The 16,229-nt window shown below is 51.0% G+C and overlaps 1 protein-coding gene across 9 annotated transcripts in view; it reads right to left on the reverse strand.

Moving 5' to 3' along the window:
* Positions 1–106: 106 nt before the first annotated feature.
* The window catches only part of HOXA3 (homeobox A3), a 44,826-nt gene continuing 28,703 nt past the window's right edge, over positions 107–16,229 (reverse strand). For 4 of the 9 annotated variants that reach the window (XM_085226237.1, XM_085226240.1, XM_085226239.1 and 1 more), the window contains 3 exons: positions 4,489–5,077; positions 3,420–3,494; positions 1,406–3,087 (listed from right to left, as the gene is read on the reverse strand). In XM_085226237.1, coding sequence (XP_085082363.1) covers positions 2,318–3,087; positions 3,420–3,494; positions 4,489–4,960 — 1,317 coding nt within the window. In that variant the 5' untranslated portion in view covers positions 4,961–5,077 and the 3' untranslated portion in view covers positions 1,406–2,317. Of the gene's footprint in view, positions 331–1,405; positions 3,088–3,419; positions 3,495–4,488; positions 5,078–12,201; positions 12,390–16,126; positions 16,194–16,229 lie in introns of those variants that run through there. The other 5 variants (XM_085226238.1, XM_019611329.3, XM_085226242.1 and 2 more) reach the window with 5 other exon arrangements.

The raw sequence follows: 16,229 nt of genomic DNA on the forward strand, positions 1-16,229 counted from the left end.
GGCACTTATCTGAGGGGTGGGGGGCGTTTAGATTCTCTATATTCGCTAACTGGAAACGAGCGATGCCTTGCGACGGTGCCAAAATGCCTTCCTTGCCTACAAAACAATAACGGGTAGTTGGTCTGTGCTAGGCGATAATCGGGTTTCGAAGAAAAATCTCGGACGAGATCACCTTCCACGGTTCTACATCTCCGCCCGTAACGCGCAGCACGGTTAGGATATATCCGCCATCCCTTTCTCTGCCCGAGCACTCTTTATCTACTTATGCAGAAAAGCTCTCTATAGATTCGCGGCTGCGTGGCAATGCTTCGGCATCGGGCAGGAGTGGCTCTGGGAACAAGATAAAGCCCAAAGATTAATAATATTTCAGCGTGCGACCAAAATGGCGACATTTTTCCTTTGCTCTGGAAGATACAGATGGCAAACAGCGTGCGCGATTATCTACACGGCATAGGGATACGTCTCTATAAACGCGCAAGGGGATATTTTACCCAGTCTATTAAGGTCCGCTTTGATTTATCTTCCAAGTTTCAATCTACAAATTACGGACATTTGGCCTGGAAGGAAGAAACATGGCATTTAAACACGGCGGTTGGGGTTCCTGCCTTCACTCGGACCGACTCGGCCCAGAGATACCCGCGGGTGCCCGCTCACCCCCGCGTGTCACAGCCCCGCCATACGAGCACACGCACGCACACGGACACGCGGGGGGCGGGGGGGTTTGGGGGTAAAGGCAGCACGGGATCTCCCCTCCCCCACTGCCTCAGGCTGCAGAGGGGGGGAGGAGGCTCGGCCAACAGGAAACGGCCCCAGACTTAAATCCAGTATTATAACAGTAATAATAAAAATGAAAGGAAGACGAGAGAGAACCCACTCCTTTAAAGAAAACGGGAAAAATAGCAGTGCGGGTGGAGAGGTGCCCAGAGGCACACTGCCATTTTTGTGCCCGGCATCCACCCCACAACTGCGGTTGGGGTCTGCGGCCTCCGCCCGTCTCTCCTCGGTCCCCATTCGGGGAGCCCGGGCACCGCGCAGCCCCTCCGCACCGCACCGCACCGCACCGCACCGCACCTCGCTGGGCCTCAGCCCCCGCGCTCGCCCCCGCGCACACGCTCGTGCACGCACACGCGCACTCCCTCCCCCCCCCCCGCGTGCACACCCGCGGTCCGCGCCCCCGCCCTCCGCACCAGGCGTGGGAGAGGCGGCAAGGAAACCCAATGAGAAAAATAATCTTAATAAATCCCTTTCTCAATCTCTAAAAGGGCGCTACGGAGCCGTGCGGTGGGAGAGCTGAGCCCCGTGCAGGCTCCAGATGAGTCCACCGACTCCCCGCGTCATGAAGGGCTCTCCCTTCCTCGCACTGCAAATAACGTGGCCTTAACTCTTAATTATTCAGAATAAAAACTTTATTTTTTTTTTTTTTTTCAGAACGTGAGCAGCAAGGAATGTATAACTTTCAACACAAATCTAAGCCTTTCAGCTTCACACGCCTTCTTTCCCGCTACCTGGATGTTACAGGCATCAATTATTCAAGCTGTGATTTTTTTTTTCCCGGATTTTATTGCATTGTTGTCATCACAGTTATCATTTTAATAAAGGAGTTATAGTTCCCTTTCAAATGATATTTCCTACGCGTGCCGATATGCCATCTAACACATGGCCAGGTAAATACCTCCTGAATATTCAGGGTACAGATTCTTTATATATATATAAATATGAACAAATGGGGATAAATAAAATTTTAAACACTTAGATTATTCAATGTTTGCAAAAAAAAACAAAAAACAAAAAAATAATATAAATAAATCTGAATGTTCACCAGCATACACACATTGAAAGACTTACACGTATCAATAACTGTCCAGGGAATCCCTGTCCAAGCGCTTCTGATGTCTTTCTCGCTATTTAAAAGAAGTGCAATAAAAAAATTGCTTCCCCGTGGGATCAATCATGTACGAACAAATTCACATTTAAGAATTCCTTTTATAGAAAATTTGTTCATATACCCTGTTTTGATAAAAGTGTAGAAGGTAAAGTATAAAGCCTCTGTATGCTCCCAAAGTGAGACACGAGGCTGCAGTTCAAGAAGATAAATATCCACTAGTGAAACTATAGAGCAATTCAAGCAACAAATATTGCTACGTCACATAAACTAGAAAACGCTTTTACCAAAGGAAACGAAACAAACTAAAATGAGCAAAAGAAAGAAGAAAGAGAGGGGAGGAGGGCGCATGGTGGGGAGGAGAGGCAGAGAGGAAGGGATGAGTACTTTAAAAGGTTGGGGCTTTGCTAGGTTCTACCTAGTGACTCGTGGCTCCTACAGATGGGTGAGTTTGGGCGCTTCCTGAATTCTTCCCTGAGAAGGATGGTGAGCTGTAAGGTCTGTGTATGTCGGGTGCGGGTCGCAAGGTCCGTGGTGGTGATTGTTGCCCATCGGCCCAGCCCCGCTGTAGTCCATGTTGGCAGAGGGAGGATGAGAGAGATGAGTTAGACCAAAGATGGAAGGCCCGGAATTGGTCATGGTCTCCACGTAGTTGCCCCCTACGTAGACGGGGCTTCCCTGTATATGTGGATTCCCATAACCGTTGCCTTGAAGAGGATGAGTATCGTATTCAGGTGTCACAGCTGCTGTCCCCGTGTATCTCTTTTGAGGAGGTGGGCAATTATTAAGAGGAGCGGTATATGATGCAGGGATGCCATAGGTGTTTTGATGAGGCTTATTAAATGGCGGAGGTGACTGGGGCTCATAGGGGACACTGTTTACTAAAGAATGCATAGAGTTTAGGTATCCCCCAGCAGCTGGAGGGACGGGGCTTCTGCTCGGGGACTGTCCTCCTGAAGAGGTCATCATGCCCTTGCCCTTTTGATCCTTTTTGTATTTCATTCTGCGGTTCTGAAACCAGATTTTGATCTGTCTTTCTGTGAGATTGAGCAAATTGGCCATCTCAACCCTCCGTGGCCTGCAAAGGTATCTATTGAAGTGGAACTCCTTTTCCAGTTCTACCAGCTGGGCACTTGTGTAAGCTGTACGGGCTCGCTTAGAGGATGCTTGGCCTGGGGGGCTCTTATCACCAGCACAGCTCTCACCTATGTAAATCACACAAACAGCACAATCAGATGGTAAACCTAGACATGGCAACCAAAGACAGTGCCCAACAATGTCACAACTGCCCAGCTCTTGGACATGAGACGCCCACATGTGCAGCAAGTAACCTCAACATGAGCTCAGCCACGCCATGCTCCAAGCCCCAGTAGGCTTCCTTTATTTCACTGGTACCATTGTTTGGCTATACTTGCTCCAATAAAGAATGACAGGGCGCAACTTATCTTGAGCTTTGCATAAAGGAATAAGAAAGGTTCTGGGAAATAAAGCAGGTTTTAAAAACTCAAAAGACGAACCTATTGTTCCGCATACATACCAGGCTTAGATCCTTTGAGAACTACTTGCTCTCCACAACCACAGAGATCTACAGCCCCTTCTTCTGATAACCCTGCTGTACATACATAAGCTGTAGATGTCTGAAGGTCAGATATCTACATATAATGCAGTAACACATAGAATTGGCAGTATAGTGTTTCTCGCACATCCAACATTAACATATGGTAGTGATTGGGAAATATAATGCACATCAGAAGAGCATATGGCGGCCGTGCTTGTATACAGGCATACAGTGCTTGTATACAGGCATACAGGCATATTTAACTGTTATTGCTTTTTAATAAAATAAATACATGCTGTGGAAGTCTGTAAACAGCAATATTATCAGAGCTTTAAAAGTACACTGGCAGAGACCTTTGCTAAAGATTTGGACCCTATTTCCAAAGCACATTCATGAGAAAAAGAGGGAGAGGTAAATATAAACACAACTCCTAGGATTGGAGCTAATCCTGGTGTTACTGATTTGGGCTTCCTTGAGTAATAAAAGTGTTAATGTACACTGCCATCCTCCAAATAATATTTTACAGGCTAAAGTTTATGGCGCTCCAGAAGACTTTTGTTTACCAGTCTTGTAACTTTGCCAATCAGCCTGTAAAAGTAGGAAGAGGTTCTGACTGCACACAGGGCATTGATCCCAACTGCACATAATTATGAGCTATTTTATTTGTGTTACACTTCGGCAGTGATAGGTCACTGTCTTATTAATCTAGCAGCATAGTGCCAACAAAGTACTTGGGACAGGCCCCTGGCTCAGGGCCTGGGCTGCTCGGCACTGGCGTGATTTACTGGGTGGGGGATTACCTACAAAATGTGGTAGATGCAGGAGGACACAGCCGAAAGGAAACCAAATCACATTGGATCCATTCTGCAAGGCTGGGAAAGATCTCAGGGTGTTGTTTGGTCACTGAGATCCCATCGCAAGCCAACAAGCCCATGGGGGACAGCTCAGGGAGGAAAACAAGCCCCCCACCCTCCCTTCCCTCCCAAAAGTGAAGGCGCCCAGGGCTGCCCCCTCCCCGCAGGACACGTGAGGGGAGCGTTTTCCATACCTGAACTGGAACTGCTGTTTTTCTGCTTTGTGTTTTGCCGAGATTCTTTCATCCATGGGAATATCTGTTTGGACACGGTGGGCGAGTTAAGAGCCGGGCTCTTAGTGGGGTTGGCAGGGGCAGGGTTGCTGCTGGCATTTTGAGATGGTGAGGCCGAGGACGGAGGTGGAGGCTGTGCCTGCGGGGCCGGAGGTGGCTGCGGTGGGGCCTGCGGGTCAGCGAGACCAGGGGGCTGCAGAGGCTGGCTGGGGAGGGTCCTCATGCAACTCTCACTGATGTCATTGGCCTTGTGGTGGGACACGGCGCTGCCAGGGGACTGGAGGGAGCACGCGGGGCGGTGGTACTCAGTTTCCACAAGTGACGAAGACGGAGGATATTGCTGCTGACTCGCATTATAAGTGAAACCATTTGCTCCTTGGTAGGGGTAGGCACCATAGATTGCAGAGCTGTCGTAGTAGGTCGCTTTTTGCATTTCGTTGTTTCCCAATATTTATTTCGCAAACTGACAGGGTCTTGACACCCTTGGAGAATAACATTGGCACCCCTCTGTCACGTGGCGCTGCTCCTCCAATGGCCGCTCCGGGCAGACCTGGGGTGTGGGGAGAGCAGAGCAGGGTGAAGAAACGGTGCAAATCCATCTTACTTTCAATAGCTAAGTGACATGAAAGCCATAAAAGAAAAAGTGGTCAGCAATATTTAGCAGCATGACTTGGCCTCAGGCGCAGAGTGTTTCGATGTAAAAGCTGCCTGGATTTACTGGCAGCTACAAATATGTGCTTTGCTGCACCGGGATAGGGTCTTTCTAGGGTTTTTCCTTCCTTTCTTCTTAAGAAACAGGGCAGGGCACCACACGGCAAAGGGGTCAGCCGTTTATCACTGCGAGGCTGTTTTAATACCAGTCTCTGTGATAAGGCTGATCGAGGAATCACTAATGCAAAGGGCTGGGCTATCGCTCCGTTCCAGCTCCACAACCAAACCCTCCCCTGTAACTGGCATCTCTTTATTTTTAGCCTTTCTCTCCAGGTTACGGCTCTCCATCCGGCTTCAAAGAAATACATGAGATTGTTCCTGTCTATGTGTGGCAGGGGGCAGGAGCGGGGTGGAAAGGTTTTGCAGCCAGAGATATTTACACACACAGATCCTAAGTGACAGATTTTGGCTCATCTATGAAACGCTCAATAGGAAAAAAAACAAAGCCAGTGCATTCTCCCCTCCGTGCTCGCACACTGCCTCCAGCCTCCCTGGTCAAGCACCCTGGCACCAGTGGTTCCCCCAGAGTGGCTCCTGCTTGGCCCTGGAGTGGTAGCAGGGCCACTCTGTCACTCCTACAGCCCCTCAATACCGCATTGCCACAACCCCACGGTAACTCCCCACCCTTCCTTCCCCTGCAAGCGGCTCTGGAGCCCCCGCTGGACCCAGCCCAGCTCGGAGCCCCTTCAGCAAGGCCAGTAGGGGCAAGCTGGGTGCTTCTGCTGTTGTTTTTTAGCAGTTATTTCGAGACATTAACTTTTCATGGAATCAGCCAGATTCTACCTGTTAAAACATGATGGATTGGAGGGGGAAAAAAGAAAAAAGAAAAAAAGAAAAAAAAGAAAGAAAAAGAAAAAAAAACAACCGACAAAACACCAGGAACCTGAAAAACCAGCGTTCATCTCCATGACCACGGCTTGAACTTTCCTTCCAACTTAGCGATAATAGGTTCTGTCTTAGAAGCTGCTATGTAATTTGATGTATGAGGGTCACTTGGCCGGGGAGAGGGTGGACACCGACCCAGAGAATGCTGCTCCTGCCCGGGAGAATCTCTTTCTCTCCCCTCTCTTTTTGCTCTCTCCGTCCTTCTGTTCTATGTTATTTTTTTTCAAATTAAATTCTGCGGCTTACCTACCTGAAAATAAGCAGCCCAAGGATGGCCCTCACTAATGAGAGACCTGTACGCCATCTCCCATCCAGCAGCTCGTCCCACACGTACATACATTGTTCTCAGAAATCACAGCTTGCTGCTCGCCGTCCCCTCTCCCCTTCCTGACCAACAGCTCCGTTCTTTCGGGTCAGAACAGCTCTGATCTCTTTGCCACTTCCCCCGCGCTTAAGCAGCTGGCTATTTTCCCCAAAAACATCTAACGACGACAAATGCTTAGGGGCGAAATGTCTTAGGCAACACATGCACCAAACGACCTCATTCTGCGCCTTTCAAGTTATACAAGTTCTTAGAAAACAGCCTTTCCTTTGTTACATCCCAACCAAATGAAGGTAACGCACCTACAGCAAGGCGGCAGCCCCATTATTGCACTAATCAACCTCTCCGGCTGTTATTAAGCTAATAAGACAATCAAGATCTGAGGCGCGGACACCATCTCCAGCTCCTCGCCTCTCTTCCCTAAAGATATCTGGGCCTGGTGTGATTTTTCTCAATTCCTATCCTTCAGAAAGAGGGAACCGCAATAACAGGAAGGAAACAACCGGCATTTCATGACGTCCACACCAAACATTTCGCCTTCCCCGGGCGCTCCCAGATTTGCCGGGTGCCGCCGGCGGGCAGAGCGGCGGCCCCGCGATGTTCCGCGCAAAAGCTGCGCGCCCGCCTCGCCAACAATGGGCGGCTGCGCCTCGAAGGCAAAATATTAATGAAAATTCGGCCGCCCGCCAGGAAAGGAAAATCGGCCCCCGCCTTTGGCTGCGGGAGTTAATCACTTCCTAAAAGTTAGGGTAACCTGAGCGGCCATTACTCGCGGAAACAGCACTAGCGGGATTTATAGCCACAGGGAGCGGATAATAGCAGAGCCCTAACGGGAGCTGGCGGGGAAGGGAGTGTGGAAGGCGGAAGGTTTGCCACCCGAACTGGTGCCTGAGATGGGAAAAGCGCTCCTCGCCCCCGCCGAAGACAAAAGGCCAAAAGAACTCGGCCCCCAAATTTGCCAGAGCCCTTTTCGGCCGGTCCATCCATTCCCATTTGCGCAGTACACCTCTCAGCCCTTTACCGGCCTCTCCCCCCGCCAGACAGCCCGGAGACAGCAGATGAAAGCTGCCTCCCCCAGGCATGTCCCCCTCGCCTCCCCGCTCCACGGCTCCGCTCTCCCCTACCTCCCCCTTCCCCGTCCCTAAATACACCGCATCTTTCCCCTGTAACTCCCGGCCGAGCCCCAAACTCTGACTCCGGGACGCAAAAAACAGCAACCCCCCAGAAAGATTTCCTGAAAGATAAAGACGAAGTTGAGAAGAGGTGAGGGGGTGGGGGGAGAGGAGAGAGAGCTGCCTGAACACGAAGTGTAAGGGTATCAGTCACTGCCTGGAAGGAAGCCCCAGCTTGTGAACTCTTCTTGAACCGACATTTAAGTCTACGGTCATAAATCACTGGGACATAAACTCCGCCATTCACGACTGATAGCAGCGTATTTGTGGCCTGCTTACCTTAACTTCTGACGACTGAGGCGGAAGCCAGCATGCTTTTTTTTTTTTTTTTTTTTTTTTTGCCTTTTTTTTTTTTTGCCTTTTTTTTTTTTTTGCCTTTTTTTTTTTTTTTTTTAGGAGCCTCGGCGACACAGCCCGGGGAGCAGAGATTTATCTGCCCCGGCCGTGTCTCTGCGGCTGCGGGATGGGCACCGGCTCAGCTCCTCCGCGCCGGCCGGGAGGGGCGAGCCCTGCCCCGTGCGGGATGGGGACGGCTGCTCCCGACCCCCGCCTCCCCGGCTCCCTCCCGCTTCTCGCTGCCCACCTTGCCCCTGTCCCTGTCCCCCTGCGCAGAGCGCGGAGGATGGGGACGTTTCCCAGGGCCGATCCCCACCTCTGGAGGGAATGGGAAGGAGGGGAAGGAAAGAAGAAAGGGGGGGAGCGGGGATGGGATGGGAAGGAAAAAATAAAATTATAAGGCAGGAAGAAAGAAAGGCGGCCGCCTGGGGAAGCCTGGGGGAAGGAGGGAAGGAGTGTGGCAGCGAAGGAGTGCGGCCCCCCCACCCAGCACCCGGGCGTCACCAAAGTCCAGGAAAATTATGCTAATGAAGACAAACGGCTCTCACAAAGGGTCGCTCTCACCGGCCTCCGGGGTTCTGCGGCGGGGCTGTTTGTTTTGTCCCTCTCACGAGCGGGTTTGGGGGGGGGCCGTGCAATGGCCCCTCCGCCGCTCCCCGCCGCCCGGAGCCCCGCACAGCTCGGCTGAGCGCTGGGGATGGGGGGAGCGGCCCGGAGCGCCGGGTCCGGGACCGGAGAGCCAACCAAAGCCCACCAGGATCCCCGCTCTGGGCAATGCTCGCAGAGCCACGCTGGAAATCATTAGAGTTACTAATTATTAACTCATGCATGCGTGAGCGCACACACACACAGATGTAGACACAGAACCCCCCCCGCCCCCCAAATATCCCCAGCGCTCGGGACGGGCGCAGAGGCGCTTCCCCCACCACCTCCCCCCCATGTGCTGCACAGCCGGGCCGGGAGACCGAAGCACCGTGGGGACGCGTGGGCTGCAGTCCCGCGTGGACGTGGCCCCGGCGCCGCGCAGCCCCTCCCCGCCTCCTGCTCCTCAGGAAAAGCTCTCGCTTCTTTTTTTCCCGGCTTTGGGTGGGAGTGGGGGGTCCCCCCCTTTTTTTGTGCAAGAGCAACACAGCAGAGTCCGTGCAAAGCGGGCTCTCACACGAGGACTGGAAACAAGTTGCAGCCGCGGCCCCTCGGGCTGTGGGCTCCGAGACCGAGCGGGGGCTCCGCGTAGAGTCGAGGTGTAAATTTGACGTTACTTCGTTAATTAAGGCATTAAAAATATAACCAGTCCGTTCAAAGCACGAGGGAGCCCGGCGTCATCCTAAAGCACAAACAAAGCGAGGGGGAAGCGAGAAATAAAAAGCACTATAAGGCTGGGGTGGCCTCTTACGCATACCAATGGTTTTTGTCATTTATGGCTATGCAAGATTTATGACTTCATGCACCAAAGCTGTAAACAGAGCACTAAAACAGAAAACACTTGCTCCTTATGGCACAAGTGAGAAGGCACCACATGAAAGGGGAAGCGGGCAGCGTAGGAGGAGAGGAGAAAGCAAAAATCTCGCGTATGCGTTTTTCTTCAAACAACCCAGTGAATGTGGCATCGGAAGAAAAGTCTTTTTAGTCAATAATCAACCCCACACTTTCTTCTGAAACTGCTGAGCTGTCGCTCGCCCCAGTGCCTGACCGAATAGAAAGAGGCACCTCCGAACCCCGACGGAGCCCTCCGGAATAAAGAGCAGAATGTGGCGGAGGGAGCACCGAAGAAGAGGAAACCTGCGGACACCGGGACCGGGCCGGGCCGGACCGGGAGCGCTGAGGAGAGCGTGTGCCGCCCTTCCCTCTGAGGGCTTTGTAACTTCGGAGCCGGATGTTCTGATACCATGTCTGTATCTGAGTGTGGGGACGGGGACGGGGACGGGGGGGTGCTTCGTAAAACCGGAGGGATTTGCGAGGGACTTTAATGGTGAGAACCGAAGTAGTTCGTGGGGATAGAGAGGTATTTCCTCCATTCGTCTTTTCCGCCTGCAAAGAGCGTTTTGCCTCTTGGCCCGTTTCCCCACGCCCCCTCTCTCCCCAAAGAGGTCATTTTAAACACGAGAAGACGATCTTTTTTCTTTCGTAATGTGCCTTATGATGGAGGGATAAGTGTCCCACCGCACAGCCCCCGCTGCTTTTATCTGCCTTCCCCTCTCAGGGGCCGAATATTTTCTTTCTGCCACATTCCGCAGAGAGCGATAGCGCTCGGAGAGGGACCTTTGGGGCTGACTCCTGACTCACGGACGACTCTCTTTTTCTTCCCCTCAAAGTTCAGTTTACGAGATCCTGCACTGTCTTAGCTTTCGAATAAAATGGTGCCTGGAAAGCTCTGTATCTCTGAATGCTTCGAATATCATTCAAGGTTAATTCTGGGGAATCTCTGTGAGTCTAAACAGAAAGGCGGGGAGCTGCGGGACGAATTCTGCAGGTCGGTAGGGCTTTTAGGAGGGAATATCAGAGGGACTGGGCAAAAGAGCAGTGCGAGCAGCCGTGGTTAACCCCAATCGTTCTTTATATCCTCTAACACCAGAGAATTGCCGCGAACAGTTCGTTCTTTGCTCAGCAGAGCGAGGCTATTTACCCAAGCCGCCGAGATAGCCCTCTCTACAGAACTCTCCTTTCTTTTGCTCCGGAGCAGGACCGTGTTATTTATGAGTGTTTAACTGGGTCAACATGCATCCGAGCTGGGTCATAAATCAGAGGAAACGCTGCCAAGTAATGGAGTCGCAATTAAAGCTTACGCTTTATTTTCGAGGCGCGTTTTGGCCCATTTCAAACATGGCAAAGCTAACCTTGGCTTTTAGACACGCTGTTGAGCGGAGCAGCTCTCCTGCCCGGCGTGAGAGAGACACAGGTTTAGTTCAGCACGACGAGAGGGGAAATAGCAGTCGTTTGGGTCAGATGTGTTCTGAAAGCCGCTTAAAAAGCGAAGAGGTGAGAAAGCAGCGCTAAACATCTCTGCCCCCGAGGTCTCCGCAGAACGGTCGAGAATAGGTTCATGTGGAAACAGCCTTCTTTTTGCTGTTCGTTTTCAACTCGTTTTCTATCTCGTCCTTCGCTTTTCTATCTCTTTCCCTCTTTCTGACCCCTAGAAGACGTGTCACGAAGCACCGGGAACTGGGGGCAATTTGGTACCGCAGAAATAGGCGCTGACCAAATTGGAGGACAGAGCCTCGGAGCTGTGACCTTTCCCAGAGCAGAGACCCGCCAGGGCAGTGTCACTTTACGTAACATTTTGCCCTCCTCTTTAAGTTATTTCCTTATGATGTGGCTACACAGACACGTTTATCCATATATGCACATACTTATACATACAGTATGTATGTATTTATAGAAAAGACCGGATGGATATGAATTAACGACCAGCTATACGTTCACCTAGAAGCTCATTTCCAATCTTACCCCCGTTGTTCTCGCTTTCCAGAGGAAAACAAAATCAAAACCCAAACAAAACCAAATTAAATAAAACCCCGCCGCATTTCCAAGGCTGCTTATTGCTGGAAGACGCGGCTGCCTCTCGGCTGAGCTCCTCCTCACCGAGGAGAAGCAAAAAGGAGCCCCGGCTCATTCGGGAAGGGGAACCCTCGCCACAGAGCTGAGCGCCCGCGCAGCCCTCCGCGCACGGCGAGCAAAACACCACCGAAGCATCGTAAATAAAATGGCAGCACAGTCGCGTACTCATCGATTTCCAGCTCGGCATCGGCCGAACAAACGCGCATAAAACAACCTCCGTCGCACACCCGAGCGCGACCCCAACCCGGGTGCATCCCCACCCCCCCAGCCCCGACCCCCGCAAATCCATAAGTAAACAAACGCACCGAGCGAAATGAAAAATGTATTTGAATTAAAAATCATAATAATAAAAATCGTCATCATCATCAAAATGCCACAAAACGCTAAAAGGAGGCTTCCCGTCTCTCGCCGGCCATAAATAACGATAAGATGGCAATCGGGGGGCCGGAGCGGAGGCAGCTGGCCATCAGCAGCAGTGTGGGATCTCTATGGAGAAAAATAAATAAAGCAGCTCCGCTCGCTGCGAGGGGAGAGAGGAATATTTACCGCAGCAAATTGAAACAAAGAGGGAAGCAGCCCGGCCCCGGTGCAAACACACGCACGCACACACACGCACTCACTTCAGCCTTTTCTACTGACCTTTGCCTCGAACAGCAATAACTCACCACATAAATGAACAATCAACGGAAATACCTTAAAATAAAATCCATCCTTTCTAACGAAGCATTTCGTCCTCTCCGCTCGACAATAAGCTTTCCATAAGGAACGAAAGCTGTCAGCGGAATGGCCAGCTCTTGAGGGGACGGTGATGGGGGCAGGAGAAAAAAAAAAAAATAGAAAGCAGTGCTTGCTCTGAACAGAAACTGGAAAAGCGTAATCGCAGACGGAGCCAGACCGGGTCTCCACTCCAAATGCCACAATAATGCGCTGTATTATGTGCTCACGTGGTCATACGTCAACTTAAATCCTTTTATTTGAAATAGGGAATCACTGAAGGAGCGGGGTTTCTGAGAGCGAGCCGTGGCTTTTTAGAGCCTTAACCCGGTACGTTAGAGGAGAGTTTAAAGGGATAGAACAACAACAACAACAACAACAAAAATTAAAAAAATAGAATAAAATTCAATCAAGAGCCGGCGCTGCCTTGGGGGGGGGGGGGGAGGGAGGGGGGAGGGATAGGAGGGGATCGGTTCGAGTCTCCTTCATCCCACACTAGCATTTCTTTATACAAAGCCCATCGGAAAGTCGGAAGAATCCTTGCGCCGTGGGATCGCACCGCACCCTGATACTGAGCCTAATTAACCGGCATTTGCTCTCTGGGCCACCGCACTGCCCCACGTCGCACGTTCTCTTCAAGCCCCGAAGAAAGCCCAAATCTCAACGCCATTCTTTTCAGCTCCCTTCTACATGGGACGATTCCCGACCTCCCCCCCTCCCCAGCCGCCTCTGCCCTCCATTGTATAGGGCTTGCTGCCTCCCACACGTTACATCGGGGCTCCTGCAGAAACTTAAAAGACCTATAATTACCTGACAAAGGCAAAAAAGAGTCTCTTCTAAGAGGCTAGTTGATTTTTGTCCTTGTACCACACTATGGAGCACGCACCTTCCTTCACTGGCGTGCCTCTGAATTTTGCAAAACCTTTTGGGACCTCGCTGTTAAACCTGTGCTTACGCATTTCCTATACAGCTACTTTGAGTGATGCACAAAATTATAGGTTTCTAACGATGAAAAAAAAAAAAAAAAAAATTGGGGAGGGGGAGCTGTCCGCCTGAGGGGGAGAAGAAAAAAAAAAAAAAGAAAGAAAAAGAAAAAAAAGGAAGAAGAAGAAGAAGAAGAAGCCCTATTCGGCCCCCGAGCCTGCCCAGCGAGCCAGCCTCGCCTGTGTGTGAACACATCACATCTTCCCTGCAAGGCAGTTTAACTTCTGCTATTGACACAATAAGCTAAACAAACAAAAGAAGCCTTAATCTCACCCAACTTTTTGGAAGGAGTCGCAGAGAATTGGACAGAATCGCGCTTTTAACGCGTTCCTGACCGCGTCTCTTGACTCCAGCATTATGCGCTGTGATGTGAATACCTTTGCCTAAACCTTTCCACCACCCCCACGGGCTCGAAGAAAACTTTCAGCCAACTGCATATCCCCCTTAGCGTTTCACCTGCACTCCACTGAGCAGAAAGGGAGGGGATTTCTTTTGGAAGGCGATTTTTACTGCTAGGGGCATGCCTTCCTACTCTCGCTTGGGCTGTAAAAGTGGGCCACTGGAATTTAAACCCATCAGTAACAGCGTATATGAGTGGACAGTGCAGCAAAGTCAGCGTGACATTACAGCAGAGGAAGAATTTGCAATTTTTCATAGGGAACTCGCTAAGCTCGTGACAGGGCACACATACATTATCCCTCACTAGGAACTGGAATAAAAATGATAACACCTCTGAAAGAGAGAAGAGAGCATTATCCGCACACGACAAGGCGGTAGTTAGCAGCACGACGTGGGACTCCATAGGGCACTCCGGAGCCCTCGTCCTAAATGTGAACCAACGCTGAGATTTACTGGACGGGGCAGATTCATGGCTCTTTTGAATACAGCGCGTTTAGGTCCCATCAAAGAAACACAGAGAGAAGTTCCCCTGCAACAATGAGGCCGAAATTAATGGGGAATGGAGCAGATATTGAAAAAAGCAGAGCAAGTCTTTCTAGGGGCCGTTGTAAAAAGTTATCGACTGCTTTGCGTCAAAAGCAGAAAGATGGCTTTAGAAGTTGCAGTCCTGAGCAAATAGAAACTACAAAAGCAATAAATCACAATCATAAGTCAGCTTAAATGCCTTAACTAGCTACGGCCACTGGCTTCAAAACCCCGTTTCTATGAACGTCTTTATTAGTATTAATGGTCAAGTTAATGCTAAAACTACTGTTTAACAATTAACTTCGTGTCTGCAGTGGGGAAACTAATTAATTCTTGAGAAAAGTAACTCCTTGACGGCTGAATACCTGACTCTGTGCTTCGAGAGGGCTGAGGGGGAGTCCTCCCTGCTGCACACTGTCCTGGGTGGCAGCTGAAAATGATTCCCCCGCCGAATTTGGAGAAGGCTTTCTTTGCTCCACTACTTATGATCACGGGTTTACAAACACGAATTCAAAGGACCGTGTAAGTAGCAGACGCTAGATTTCCTCCGCCATCCCATATATTACTTTGTTCCTGTTCCTGGACATTCAAGGCTGTGTTTTATGACCTCGATGATTTGGAGACCTGAAACATTGTTTCTGGTCGAGGAAAAAAAAAAAAGAAAAGAAAAGAAAAAGAAAACGTGGCGTTTCTCAGTGAGTCTCCTGCTGATTTTTGTGTGCTTTATACACATGGGTCCGAGTTGGGCTGAAACTCCAGCCTCGGTAACAACAAACAGATCTGAGTTCAGAACGTGCACTCTTTACTAGAAACCCTTTAGCCAGCTCTGGCACCAATAAACGCTCCTAGCATTAATGTGATTTAAAGTTACCTTCAGTACAAATAAATTTCGAATTTCTGCCGTCTTTCATGTTTACATTTATGGCAGTCGTTAAGAGGTCAGGTTGTCACTCCCATGCAGAGAGGACATGGGAATCGCCGCATTACACGAGTATTTATTTCCTCGCTTCCTCGAAAGAGTTGGGATCTGCTGGGATGCGGAGCTGTTTACCTACATCTGCGAGGCTGATCGAGATAAAGTCGCCCTTTGATCACTTCGAAGCAGATAAAAAGAGCAGAGCTAGCGCCTGTGCCCTGATGGAAGCTGCCCCGAGAGGCAGCTGAGGCTGAGCGCCGGGGCATTTTAGGAATCCCAAATATCTCCGCACGAAGTGCTGCGGGTGCGTGCCACAGGAGGAAGGTTCCCTCGTACCGCGTTTTCGCTTTTAAATTTCCGCGAGTGGACGTTCGCAGCGCCTTTTTGTAGTTAAGATTTAAGCAGCTCATTAAACCGACACAAAGAGCTCTTGTAGTCCTGTAATTTATGACCGCTTTTAAAAGGTTGTAAAATACACTAATTATACATCAGCGTCCAAAAATAAGCAGGTAAATCTAGCAGGAATTTACGCTAATTCTCTAATCCTCCCTCCTCTGCGGCTGGCAGGGGAACACGATGGCTACGGGAAGCATCGCCGGTCCCTGCCAGAGCACCAGGGCTCGGGCACCAACCGCATCAGCCCACGGCCGGGGTGAGGCGGGCCGGGCCGGGCAGCTACCTGAGCTTATTGGCGGTGTGAGCAGCCACGCACAGCAGTGTACCGTGGCAGGGCATCGCCTCACGGCCCCTCCAGGAGCCGCCGACAGACCGGCAGCGAGAAGAGCTCAGCCCCGCCGTGCTCCCGCTATCTCCCTCTCCCCCTTATGCCTTCAATTTTGAAAGGAGCTCAGAACGGACGAAGAAATCCTCAAGCTCTTTGGCTCCTCAGACGACTTCGCATCCTTCCTGTTCCCGGCGCCTTTATAAGGGCTCGGGCACGTCGCTTTGTTTGCCCGGACACGCGCATTCGCAGCGGTGGAAGATGAATAGAGACGAGCCACCGAACCCCCGGCTCGGTTAAATATTTCTCGCCACCCCTCTCAGGTACGAGGCCGGCACAGGGCCGGTCCCGGCTCTTACCTCGTCCGAAGCCGAGGCCGGAACGCTGCCGCCGCCCGGAGCGGGGCTTTTCGGGGCGCCGGACGCTCTGCAAACAAGCGACAAACAGCGCCTTAACGGGGGG

The sequence above is a fragment of the Meleagris gallopavo genome, chromosome 6, assembly GCF_905368555.1.
Source record: "Meleagris gallopavo chromosome 6, MGAL_WU_HG_1.1, whole genome shotgun sequence".
NCBI classification, from domain to species: domain Eukaryota; kingdom Metazoa; phylum Chordata; class Aves; order Galliformes; family Phasianidae; genus Meleagris; species Meleagris gallopavo.